Source organism: Sinohyriopsis cumingii, chromosome 1 (assembly GCF_028554795.1).
Source record: "Sinohyriopsis cumingii isolate HCF-2022 chromosome 1, ASM2855479v2, whole genome shotgun sequence".
In the NCBI taxonomy this organism is placed as follows: domain Eukaryota; kingdom Metazoa; phylum Mollusca; class Bivalvia; order Unionida; family Unionidae; genus Sinohyriopsis; species Sinohyriopsis cumingii.
Window position 1 is genome coordinate 175044163 of NC_142961.1, and position 14091 is coordinate 175058253.

Here is a 14091-nt window from a genome sequence, read left to right on the forward strand (position 1 = left end):
CAGGCTCCGGCAAGACCTCTTTATTAGACGCGATATCATGTCGGTCTTCAGGGTGCATCACGGGCAAAGTGTATTACAATAACCACGAAGTTACCAAGGCAATCATTCAGGACCACGCCTCCTATGTGATGCAGGCAGATAGACTTCTCCCAAATTTGACTGTCAGAGAGACTCTTCTGTACACAGCCAGACTGAAACTACCGGGGAATTCCTCATATTCTGATATAAAGGAAAAGGTATCGATATGAGCAAAGGACACTTGCCGGACAATGAAACAAAACTACTACAATGTTGCAATTTTTCATGTATAATTTCTTCTTAAAAATATCAAACTACAGAAACTAATATAAAAGTCGTGATTTAGGCCTATATTTTAAAAAGTAGACCACGATAAACAACCTAGTGTGGTTGCGACAGGTTAAAAAGAAGTATGTAGCAAGAAGAAGGAAAAAAATGTTTTTCACGTAATTGATCAGCAGATATCTGTTACAATCACGTTTACCAGTGAGAGTACCATAGCATGAAATCGTTCACGAGATATCTGTTACACTGCCCAATCACGTTTACCAGTGAGAGAACCATAGCATGAAATCGATCACGAGATATCTGTTACACTGCCCAATCACGTTTGCAGTGAGAGAACCTAGCATGAAATCGATCACGAGATATCTGTTACACTGCCCAATCACGTTTACCAGTGAGAGTACCATAGCATGAAATCGATCACGAGATATATATTACACTGCCCAATCACGTTTGCAGTGAGAGAACCATAGCATGAAATCGGTCACGAGATATATGTTACACTACCCAATCACGTTTGCAGTGAGAGTACCATAGCATGAAATCGATCACGAGATATCTGTTACACTGCCCAATCACGTTTGCAGTGAGAGAACCATAGCATGAAATCGATCACGAGATATCTGTTACACTACCCAATCACGTTTGCAGTGAGAGAACCATAGCATGAAATCGATCACGAGATATCTGTTACACTGCCCAATTACGTTTGCAGTGAGAGTACCATAGCATGAAATCGATCACGAGATATCTGTTACACTGCCCAATCACGTTTGCAGTGAGAGAACCATAGCATGAAATCGATCACGAGATATCTGTTACACTACCCAATCACGTTTGCAGTGAGAGAACCATAGCATGAAATCGATCACGAGATATATGTTACACTACCCAATCACGTTTGCAGTGAGAGAACCATAGCATGAAATCGATCACGAGATATCTGTTACACTACCCAATCACGTTTACCAGTGAGAGAACCATAGCATGAAATCGATCACGAGATATATGTTACACTACCCAATCACGTTTACCAGTGAGAGTACCATAGCATGAAATCGATCACGAGATATATGTTACACTACCCAATCACGTTTACCAGTGAGAGAACTATAGCATGAAATCGATCACGAGATATATGTTACACAGCCCAATCACGTTTACCAGTGAGAGAACCATAGCATGAAATCGATCACGAGATATCTGTTATACTGCCCAATCACGTTTACCAGTGAGAGAACCATAGCATGAAATCGATCACGAGATATCTGTTACACTACCCAATCACGTTTGCAGTGAGAGAACCATAGCATGAAATCGATCACGAGATATCTGTTACACTACCCAAATACACTTACAGCAAGCGAACCAAAACACGAAAACCGAAGTGGTGTATAAAGCAAATAGTCATACACATATTTTAAGTTTGAAACCGCATAATAAATCTGATTTTAAAAAAAGAACAGCTTTTCGTTTAGAGCACATTAGTATTTCATCATACTCCCTTGTATTTTAAGCTAAATAATCTTTTAAAGTGTGGAAACCCTGAATAAAACACAAAAATGAACCAAATGACATATTTATGTTTCGTTTAAGTTAAAATCAAAACTGTATTCTTACTTGTCTTTTTACCTTTCACAACAGTAAGTGATAATTTGTTTGAAAGATTTACGAAACGAACTCTTCTGTCCTGTATCTGATTTTAGGATTTAAAACCTCCTTAGCTACTTTCTCGAACTCAAATAATCGAAACTAAACAAATTTTATCCGATAACTTTAAAAACTGGATGTGTATGAAAACGTTTTGTTTGTTTCCTTGTCATTAAGGTTATTTTAAGTGAATACTAGCAGTTATAGGAGGACACATATCCATTATCCGATTTTGATTTCATGTGAATAATCTCTCTCTCTCTCTCTCTCTCTCTCTCTCTCTCTCTCTCTCTCCATTGCCGTCATTGTTTCAGCATTGCTGAATTCTCATTTCACCATTAAGATAAATTATGAAGTATATTTAGTAAATAATTTGCTTTATCGGTTGAATTGTATTTATTAATAAATCAGACTGAAACTAACATGTAATTAGCGTAATATAGGTACAGACTGTGATTATGGAAATGGGACTGAAGAATGTCGCCGACTCACGAGTCGGAGGTCAAATCATTCGGGGAATCTCAGGTGGCGAACGTAGAAGAGTTACCATAGCCATACAGCTTCTTCAAAATCCAGGTATACCCAGCATAACGTTGCTTATAAAGAGTAACTCTAAAACTTTGCGACATGTACGGGTGTATATTCGATGAAGAATGTAGATTCATAATCGTATATGTTGTATTGAACTAAGTAATTATAATGTTGTTGATATCATGACTGAATATGAAATGAATTAATATTGCACAAGAGGGGGAAGAACAAGAACTCCTCAAACATAGTTAAGGATTCCTATATGGTGGCGGTACTGAAAAAAGTATATCCATCTTATCGTAGATAAAGGTAACTAGAAATTATTATCAGGACAATATAACACCACATTGATATAATAGAAGTTAATAAATTGCATTGTATTTTAGACATTGTCTCGTATGTGAAACCGTTCAAATGTTATTCAGATATGGTATTGCTCGACGAGCCAACATCTGGGCTAGATAGTCATACAGCGCGTCATCTGGTGAAAAGTCTTGCAGACATGGCGCACAAAGGGAAGATTGTCCTACTGACTATACATCAGCCAAGTTCCGATATTTTCAAGTTATTAGATCAGGTGGCCATTTTGACCAGCGGAGAACTGACCTTCTGTGGTGGAGCCGACGAATTAGTTCCTTATTTTTCAAAGCTTGGATATCCATGTCCACACTATATGAATCCGCTGGATCATTACGGTAATGTATTGTTTTCCCCCATTGTCCCCCCTCCTTTAAAAAATAAAAAAGTACTCCTACTTCAATTATCAACAGTCTACCTTTCTATGTTCAACATAATCAATGAATATATCTGATATTCATGATAAGTAACCAGACCATCCGTGATCAATGAATATATCTGATATTCATGATAAAAGACCAAACCATCCATGATCAAAGAATATATCTGATATTCATAAGTAACCAGACCATCCATGATCAAAGAATATATCTGATATTCATGATAAGTAACCAGACCATCCAAGATCAGTGAATATATCTGATATTCATGAAAAAAGACCAAACCATCCATGATCAAAGAATATATCTGATATTCATAAGTAACCAGACCATCCATGATCAAAGAATATATCTGATATTCATGATAAGTAACCAGACCATCCAAGATCAGTGAATATATCTGATATTCATGAAAAAAGACCAAACCATCCATGATCAAAGAATATATCTGATATTCATAAGTAACCAGACCATCCATGATCAAATAATATATCTGATATTCATAAGTAACCAGACCATCCATGATCAAATAATATATCTGATATTCATGATAAGTAACCAGACCATCTTTGATCAAATAATATATCTGATATTCATGATAAGTAACCAGACCATCCAAGATCAGTGAATATATCTGATATTCATGATAAGTAACCAGACCATCCAAGATCAGTGAATATATCTGATATTCACGATAAGTAACCAGACCATCCGTGATCAATGAATATATCTGATATTCATGATAAGTAACCAGACCATCCAAGATCAGTGAATATATCTGATATTCATGATAAGTAACCAGACCATCCGTGATCAATGAATATATCTGATATTCATGATAAGTAACCAGACCATTCATTTCCGACGGTTATCTTACCCATCACATCCAGATGTGTCATGCAATGCTAGTGTACCATTTATATATTGAATAACGAATCCGGTTGTTTTTTTCCAAATGACCCTTATAATCACTGTTTAACAGGGCTTACTAAACGACTTTTATATGGTTCTTAGTGACATTGAAAAAGGCAAAACGGATAGTTGCCAATCGTTTCCCTAGATTAGTCTTTTTGAATTATCTTATCGATGAAGTCTGTAGGAGAAACTATTTTTATAGTTTCTTCGATACTAGGGAGGTGGTCGTTTTTACCTGTGATAGACATGTTATAGAAATGATTATAGTTTGCAAAAAGTATAATGCAATTGTTATATAGGTTTGGAATACACTCAACCGAGGAACATCCTAGCGAAACTACAGATCAGTCACGAGTTGGGCAAGAGCTGTACCTGCATGACCAATCGTATGGTCCACTTTAGCCAGAGCATCATCTGATAGAAAACATCATGCAAAAACTTTGTTGGAATTAACGCAATTTTGATCAGGTTTACTCTCCTTCAGTTGACCTGTCCAGCATAGACCGGCGAGACCCAAATCTAGAGATGAAGACAACAGAAAGACAGCAATACTTTATACGATCGTTCATCGCATCCGACATTAATATCGAGGCGGAACAGATTGTAAAAGAGGGCACGCTGCAGCCATCGAAGGGGAGACAACTGTTGAGTAACAAGCTGACCTTGAGTCCTAGTTTTCTCAGAGTTGTCTACACTATTATAAGGTATGCAAAAATTACTGTTCTTATCGAGTACCATCTTATCTATTTTGTCTTCTGCATGAATGAGAGTATGATATATTTTTTAACAGGAAAGCTGATAACTTATTGGCATTAGGTCGAGGGTAGTTTTCCAAAGATTTTATTTTTGATTTGATCCACTAAGGTAGTCATATGACAGTCGTCCCAACTAGGCTACTGCATTAGGATATCATGTGTTGGTAAAAGTGCGAGAGAGAAATACAGATTTTGCAGAAGTGTTTGAAATCCAACACAAATAAGCAGATTAAATCTGATTCTACAATTAATACACAAGACAGCACAGCAGTTATGGGGAAAATATGAGTGCAAAATGACACCATTAAAACATACTGGATTAAGTGTTAAAAATGTGCGTTGGTTTAACATCGTTGGACGAAATGGGCGGGGGAGACACATATGAATTTAATGCTAATAACGTCAATGTTCGGTATGGGATCTATGGTAACATTAACATGGATGATGTCATTTGACATGAGTAACCAAGAGCCAGTCTTCAAACACTTCATCTTTACTGAGCAACACCAATCCAGTGAAACCAAAACCCTTGTCTTCCTTGGGACTCCCCTTGTCTTCCTTGGGACTCTCATCCTTTTTTTAAAGGAGTGCGGTACCATTATGTTACCGTGTTGTGATTCAAAAGTCTCACTCGTTTCTTGTATACATTCTGATAAACTTTTTCCAGAGGTATACTGCCAGTTTGGTGATTAGATAAACGTGCAAAATTGTGTGGTTCGTTAATATAAAGCTTACTTTAAAACTTCTTTCAACACGTCTAAGTTTACGATTTGACTAGAGCGATAGTTCAGTTTCAGCCTTTACTTCACATTTAGTTTTGAGGTTGTCTTTCTTACCTCGCCATTAGCAAAACTGAGAATATACATCTAATGACTGTAAAGAGAAACTACACTGGGCTACAGAATGTATACACTGTCAAAGACAAGGAACCATTATACAAAGAAATTAGAAACCAGACAAATGGAAATCCTTATGTTTTGTTTGTCACGAACAAGGGTATAGGTCTTCAGAGTGTCTGGAATGTCGATGTAACGTGACTGAAGTAAAAATGACAGAAAGACGAGATTTCAAAGAAGGAACTGAACCTATTCTCTTATGGAAATTCAAAGCAAGGCACAATCAATGGAGTCGTATGAAAGGACGTATTTGAAATTGCCCTGTCATCCTTATTCATGAGAATATACCAAACATGAGGGGAAAATATCATTGTTTGTTTTTGTTATTATATATTTTCGTTCATCACTTGTAAATGTCTTAAATAGTTTTCTCGTCCGTGTCCCGCTGCTTTCGTTGGTACTGCCGGTGACTTTTTGATATAAGTAGTTGTAGTGTTAGATACTGTCATTGATTTTTTGCATTCTTTGTAAGGTACTGGTCACTTTCTCTTTAGTTTGATCAATGAGGTACATCGTACATATGTTTCAGTTCAAGTAGAATTTCATGTTACAATTTCTGAGCGTATTATTTTCAACTAACTTCAGCCTGTTCACCTCTGACGGTCATACTTTTGATCAATCGCTTCATCTTTTCATTTTCTTATTATTCTACAAAAGTATTTTTATCATTTAGCGCCATCTTTTCGTGCTCTACTGGCAACGACTAGATCAAAGGGTGCAGTCAGAAAATCCTTCAATGAAACAAGGTCGCTAAAAATCAAATCCAAAATCAGATGCATTCGTTGAAACAAAGAACACATCGAAGGCGTACTAGTAGGAACAGCAGAGACAGTGCTACTGTCACTGCAGGTATACGAACAGATGCAGCGCACTGTCTTTGCCTTGTTTTTATGTGGGTCAATCTCATGCTCCTAGCTGTTAGCTAGTAACCATTGAGGGGTCCTCTCACTGAGCTGAAATTTTATAAGGGATTCTATATATCGGTGTATCCCCTTAAGGTCTATAGTGTTGTTATTTCGTAAGACTCAAATAGAATTTAAATGCAAACATTTAATTAGGTATATTTTTTAATTGGGTATTTATATGTTTTTCCTACAACTTTGATGTGTTGATCAGGGTTCCTGATCTGAGGCTCACCGAATTTCCTTTCCCAGTTCTAAAGAGTTAAGATTGTTGGGGATTGTACTTCATTTCATAGGTACATGCCATAGTCTGGTTTCCTTCCCCTGTTTCTCCGTTAGTGACCTTTGCTAAGAGATCTTCCTATTGTCCTGTGTTTGCGTGTATGCATTTCCCTGTGTTTTTGTGAGGACTAGCACTATACTCAGATACAGTCATAGTTGTCTAATATATATATATATATATATATATATATATATATATATATATATATATATATATATATATATATATATATATATATATATATATATATATATATATATGTATTCCTTTTCTCTTTTTCCTTTTAATCTTTTCAATCAGAGAAAGTGTCACTAGTTAAGAAAAAGGAAAACTAAATCTAAAAAATAAGGCCTACTCTTCATTTCTTTGTTGTGTGTGGATGACGTGCGTCATTTTTGTCTCTCATTTCACCTAGGTAACGTTCAGACTTGAAAGAGGACACAGGCTTCCCATGATACAAGTAACTATTCTTATTCTTCTCTTTTCTCATTCATTATGCTTCTCCACATTTGTGGGCGTAGCATGGAGTCTTGTCTAATATTCATTATGCTTCTCTACATTTGTGGGCGTAGCATGGAGTCTTGTCTAATATTCATTATGCTTCTCTACATTTGTGGGCGTAGCAAGGAGTCTTGTCTAATATTCATTATGCTTCTCCACAATTGTGGGCGTAGCGCGGAGTCTTGTCTAATATTCATTATGCTTCTCCACAATTGTGGGCGTGGCACGGAGTCTTGTCTGATATTTATTATCTTCAAAACTGGTCTAAAGAAAAAGGCCAAAATCAAAACAAAGAGTAAAAAAAGTCTTTATACTTCCTTCCTCCTCTATCCATTTTAAAAAAAAATATACTTACATTTATTGACATAATTCCTTGTCTGTTTGTTATCGTGTGCCTGTATATAGTTGGTACGCAGGGAAACCATTCTATTGGGTATTACTGTGTTCTTGGCCTTTTTTCTTCGCCTACGCCATGTGTATTTTACATTAACTGTACGATGTTCATCGTAGAAATTGACCTTCGTATATCACGCCACACAAGCCCTCCTGCGTTATAACTGACGGATATAAGACAGGCAAGACATGAAGTATGCAAGATGTGTTTTGATTGGCTGAGTCTAAAACTCATTTTGTATCCGTTGACCACGTATATGAAAGATGATTTTCTTCTATCAGTCATATCATCAGTTTTAAAGACAGCCATCATTACGTGGGTGAGTATGGAATCATCAACTATTATTTATGCGGTGATATTTCGTCCAGACAACAATGTGTGTATGAAGTCGAAGTGGATATTCATACGCATCACAAACATGGGTTTATAGAAGAGAACGAATATATATGGCATAGTAAGATTGCATATAAAGAGTTTGGTTGTGTGGATCGATGGTGAGAAGTTTTGAGAAGGAAAAGGTCAAGAGGTAACAACGCAGACCTTTGCTAACACATAATGGCCTTATCATGGCTTAACGAATTACTGGAAACAGAATGCTACTCTAAGCTCACAGCAAATATTTATAAGATTTCTTCACAGTTCATTTAAATTTCTCTCACTGTATTTTCATTATAATTGTTGTCTTTTTCTTCTTTCTTTTTGTTGAAACTTTCATTCTTTTGAATGTTAATTTAGATAAACTAAGTAATTTTAAAACCTTTCTATAATTTTTTCAAAATGTTTTATTTTAATTTTCCATTTGAGAGCGTTAACTCCGTTATCAATTGGTCAAATTAAAAGAAATTATCATTAAATTCCCGATTGTCACCATAGGGTTCATATGGCACCCATAGTTTTCCCCACAACTACTTACCACTGAACGAAGCATGCTTCTTTAAATCAGCTAGGCTGCGCATTGAACACGAAAGAAAACATATTACGGGATGCTGTGTGAGTTGTGATTTATTTGATGTTGTATTGGTAAATACTAAGGGAGCAATCATTATTTTATCCAGAATTAATTCACGATGAGGACTAAAGTGAAGAAAATAAATTGCAAGATTTTGAACTTGTAAATATAGATTTTGTTATAGATTGATATGCAGCTGAAAAAAATGCACAATATATATTGAAATCCTGTTTCAGGTTGGTGCCGAATTGAGCCGAGGAGAAATAATTTGCTACTTATCTTTTATTATAGGTGCGCGGTATTACCGGTATACCGAAGTACCAGTGTATTTTTTTCCGGTGGTACGTACCACGATACTTTTTCACTGTACCGGTACGGGAATTCCAAAGGAATCTTATAAAGATTTAAATGATATTAACACCGTGTTTTTATTATTCACGACAAAATATTTCAACATATTAACTTTCGAGATAAAGTTAGAAAGACTCGGTGAGCCAAGCCATGATTCAATTCATGGTTAGAAATGCCTCCACGTTCGAAAACATCTTTAACCCATTTTAATTAGACACTTAAATTGGTTCCTAAGTAATTACTTTAATGAAACCGTATGGTTTGTACCTAGAACCTGATGCTATTAATAGATACAACACAGTTATAGACAAAAAAATTAAGAGACAGTAACTAAAGGCTACACCATTTAATCATTCAGATGAGTTTGATAATTGCCATAAAGTGTTGAATTGTGAGCGGAACAACCATAAACAGAAGTGTTAAAGAAATCGGAAAGAGAAATTTTTTTTTGAACCTTGCATCCGTTTGATGTCGTTTCCATCTGCAGCACTGACGCCACAGAAGATAAACACTGCACATGTAAATCATCTATAAAATAAAAAGACACACCTAAAATCGTTTCAGTTGCAGAGTTTTAAAAGGTCTGAGGAATATAATTTTTTATACATTTTTAAGGAGCAAGTTTAACTTGAGAAACTTTCAGCATGTTTATTAATATTTCTGCGGAATCAAATTTGTTTAGTAATCCTGAAGATAAAGCTGAAAAACATTTGCAGCATGAAGTTAGACATATCACAGAGAGCAGCAGCTGTTTTGAATATGACAGAGAAGAATTACATCTTGTTACAGTATTGTCTTTGAGACTTTTTCATTATGTGACAAACAACGGCAATCGTAAATGTGTTTACATTTTAAATTCTTACTACTGTTTAAGTTGAAAATAAAGAGTAGAAAACAGAACGATATTATTCAAAATTTTCTTGCTAAAAATATCCAAATGATTCTTAAAAACGTAGTTCGCGTGTTAGAGACCATATCTTCTTTTTTCTTCAAATATATGCTTATTTTATCAATTTTAAGTTTAGTGCATCACTAATTTCTTGAAATGAAAACATAAAACTAGAGAGTTTGAATGTACTGTAAAGTATGAGCTTTTTGTATAAAATGTAACTTATTTAAGTACTGTTATTCTGCGAAATGTATCCTGAAATTTTCTTGGAAATATATTGTGTATATTTCGTAAATATAGTATATGAAGAAAGGGTCACTTACTTGTCCAAAACACATGTTCCATTTGAGAAGTAAGGACAAATCCACTTGCAGATTAAATCAATTCATATATCCTATACAATATTTTAAACATTCAAAGCTTAATACTGTGTCGAAACACACGTATCGGCCTGACGATCTCAACATATTCCTACACGCGTCAGATATGCCAACGCGGTGGCCAAATAGAATGTTGTGAAACATATTCGAACCAAATCCACCTGTCGGAAAAATTTGGGATTAGGAAAGAAAAAAAAACACAACCAAAACACGTCATGTTTTAGCTATTGACTAGCATATGTGAATGTGTTAAGTACGTTTATTCCTTTGTAAGACTGCGAATCATGCTACGATTTTCAGGCGCACTTGTTTCCTCCCTGAACATTACGTAATTTTCTCAAGTCCATTAAATATTTTATCGTTTGTTGAGTAAATCTGTTTTATGCTTACTGTTTTCTTCATATTATATCAATAGTGATCTTGTAAATTGTTGGCTTCAGTATAAATACTTTCCATTTTTATAAATCGGCTCTCGAATGTCAGCACGATGTCTTTAACAGTATCGGCTATAGTGTAAGCTTAATCATCCCACTTTAGTTACAGCTTTTAGATTGCAACCTACGCAGCAGTTAACAAACACATGGCAAATTCATCTAAAATAAGATGTTGGTGATTTCATTTTGGGGGCGGGGGTGGGACAGTGATTGTCCTTTAGGTGAAATGTTTTATTTTAATTTTATATTATCTCAAGATAAATACTTTATCCAAAAAATATCATCGATGTAATATGGCGTTATTTTGCTCTCATTTGGAGCAAAATATTTTCCCAACTATTGACAGACAGAGATTAAACAAAAAAAGTGTTAGCCCCCTACCCATGAACTTCGAATTGTTGGTCCCAAATATAACTACGGCTTTGAGAAAATAAAATCAGACCATGATTTCACCAACAAATGTTTAATCTGAACTTGTACTTAATTCAATGACACAAAGTGCTTTTTTATATTAAATCTAGGCTTAATCTGAAGCATGTTGGTGAAATTGGGTTCTGGTCCTGTGCCTCGATTTCCATCCGTACTTATCTTGCCTCTGATTACAGTTATTTATATTTTTCAGCCGTATGAACGTCAATTTATTCCGCGACAGAAAGGACTATTGTTCCAGGATATTCTTTCTACCTCTGTATATGTTGTTCATCCTTATATTCCTGGGACGCCTTGGGAATAAACAGGGCGGTATTCAGGATAGAGTCGGGCTGATGTACCAGTCTGCCACCGTGCCGCCATTTATTGGACTTCTTAATGCGGTAGCACTTTGTAAGTACTCTAACACCTCCACAGCATGAACGATTAAATGCCCTGATCAATCTGCCGTTATCACGAAGTCTGAACGAAATTTATACATTTAAAATACTGTTAAACGTATATGATTTATATAATGCTAGGTAGTGAATTAATGGATTTTCGGAGATAAATAATTTTGATATTTCGCTGGATTGAGAAAATATTTTTTTTCCCCACTGGATATCAATGTATACCGGTAACATTATATCAGTGAAATTCGAGGTTACTCTTAGACATTTACGTGATCAAGAGATTAATATGGCTGCCTCCCGTTAAAGACAAATCTAACAAGGTGCAAATTGTTGTTTTTTCTTAATGTGCTGATTTACTTTAATTGAAATGAGAGTTATGATGCTGTTTATATTTTCTGTGCGAATAATCACAAAATAGCAGTACATAAACGGCAAACTGCTGATATTCCTCGGGATCCAGTAAGAAATCTGCTATTTCAACCTGCTACATACAGGACAAAGCTTGCCAGCCAATATGACTGGGCATAAAAGAAAAAGAACATTTGCTTGCTACGAGTAAACAATGAATATATTTCATCTCGTGCGTAAAAAACTTTTTTGCCCACTCGTTGTAATATGTACCTTATTCACTCGTTTCAAGCAAATATCCTCTGTTTAATTTCAAATCATTTTATAATCTTCTTGACGAACTTCATCTGACTGTTTTATAGCCACGATAGCAAAAACACTCCAGTTGAGGATAAGAAATTACTTAATTCTAGGCTTTCACTTCTAAGAATATGTGATCTATCGCACCAAGAGATACTATTTCGTCTTTTTCCTTTTTGCAATTGGATTTTATATGATTTTTCTACGATAACTAGAAAAACTGTTTCTTACATCGCGAAATTAATATACTCCCATGACTGACCTGTGATGAGAGGGTCTTTCTCTTTGATGCAGTTGACAAGATTGCCACAGAGCTTACAAACGTTTGGAAGTCAAGCAGGTTATTTAAAGGAACTCCGGAAAATAAATATAAATGAAATGAATAGCTATACTTCTATTTCACAAAGCTGTAAGAAGAAAAAAAAACTGTTCGTTTTCTTCACAGTTCCCGTCCAAAGGAATCTCTTCTATCGGGAGTGCCGAGACGGCTTGTATTCAGTCCCCACGTTCCTTGTAGCTTACACCGTTCATGTTTTTCCTTTCCTTGTGCTGAGCACTATCATTTTTAGCAGCGTCACCTACTGGTAAGATTCGATTAATTCTTACATCTAACGCTGAATATTTAAGTACATTTTATATAGCTTCTTATAATACAGTCGGATTAAACATTTGTTTGAACCAGACATATATTGAAAAGATTTATACATATTTCTCATCATTTGTTTTTCTTGCTCGTTTACCTGTTTATGTATTGACAACACATATATTCACCACATATTCGGCTTAGAATCTAACATCCTGAATTAAACTTAGATATATGCCATTTACTGATGCCGTTGAAATTTCAATGCAAGGACAACATGATTATTTTTACTGAGGTTTAGCTTGTTTTTGTGTTGTTGTTTGGGGTTTTTTTGTGCTAACATAATTTTGGTTTTAAAAAAAAAACGGATTCTCTGTACAAAACTTTGGGTCTTCTTGCTTGCCGAAAAGTCCTGTGTATTCTGCATGCATTCGGACGATTCTTTACATGTTGTCATTGCATAGAGAGAAGTAGTGAATGGGGTCACTATACGTACAATGGGAATTAGCATTACAGACCCCCCTGGGTCAATATACGTACAATGGAAATTTAACATGGCGAAAAATCGTGGGTCAATATACGTACAAGGGAATTTAACATGGGAATAAATCGTGGGTCAATATACGTACAAGGGGAATTTAACATGGGAATAAATCGTGGGTCAATATACGTACAAGGGGAATTTAACATGGGGAATAGAGTTTGGGCTTGTTTAGGGACAAGGGGAATTGAATATGGGATTTTTTTTTTTTTTTTTTTTTTTTTTTTAAAATTTTTTTAAAAAAGGGGTAGGCAATTGAAAAGTCATTCTCTTTTCGAGAAATATGGCTGGCCCTGAAAAGGGCCTTTGGGTTTTTTCTTCTTCTTTTAACTTCTTAACTTTTTCCACCATCCTCTTATTTTGTCCATCATTCCTTTCTTCTTTTTCTTTTCTGTTTCCGGTATCCAGTCCGGGGGACCCATGGCTCGGAACTTGGCCTGTATTTTCATCCAGTTGTTATTCAGTTGGTCGAATTCTAATTTCTTCTTCTTATTCTGTTCTTCCTTTCTTTCTTTAGTCCACCTTTCCTTTATGTTCTCTACTTCTTGGGTCAGCACTCGTTTCATATGTTCCTCGGCTTTTATAAGTTGGTCAACACCCCATTTCACAAAAGACCACTCACTCCATA

General features: G+C 35.5%; 1 protein-coding gene across 1 annotated transcript in view; it reads left to right on the forward strand.

The window, feature by feature from the left end:
• Positions 1–14091, forward strand: part of LOC149808418 (ATP-binding cassette sub-family G member 5-like) — a 53753-nt gene that overhangs the window by 9140 nt on the left and 30522 nt on the right. Inside the window, exons 4-9 of the mRNA XM_089976975.1 lie at positions 4–236; positions 2397–2529; positions 2910–3179; positions 4621–4840; positions 11493–11692; positions 12785–12923. Of these exons, the coding sequence (XP_089833101.1) occupies positions 4–236; positions 2397–2529; positions 2910–3179; positions 4621–4840; positions 11493–11692; positions 12785–12923 (1195 nt within the window). The remainder of the gene's footprint in view (positions 1–3; positions 237–2396; positions 2530–2909; positions 3180–4620; positions 4841–11492; positions 11693–12784; positions 12924–14091) is intronic.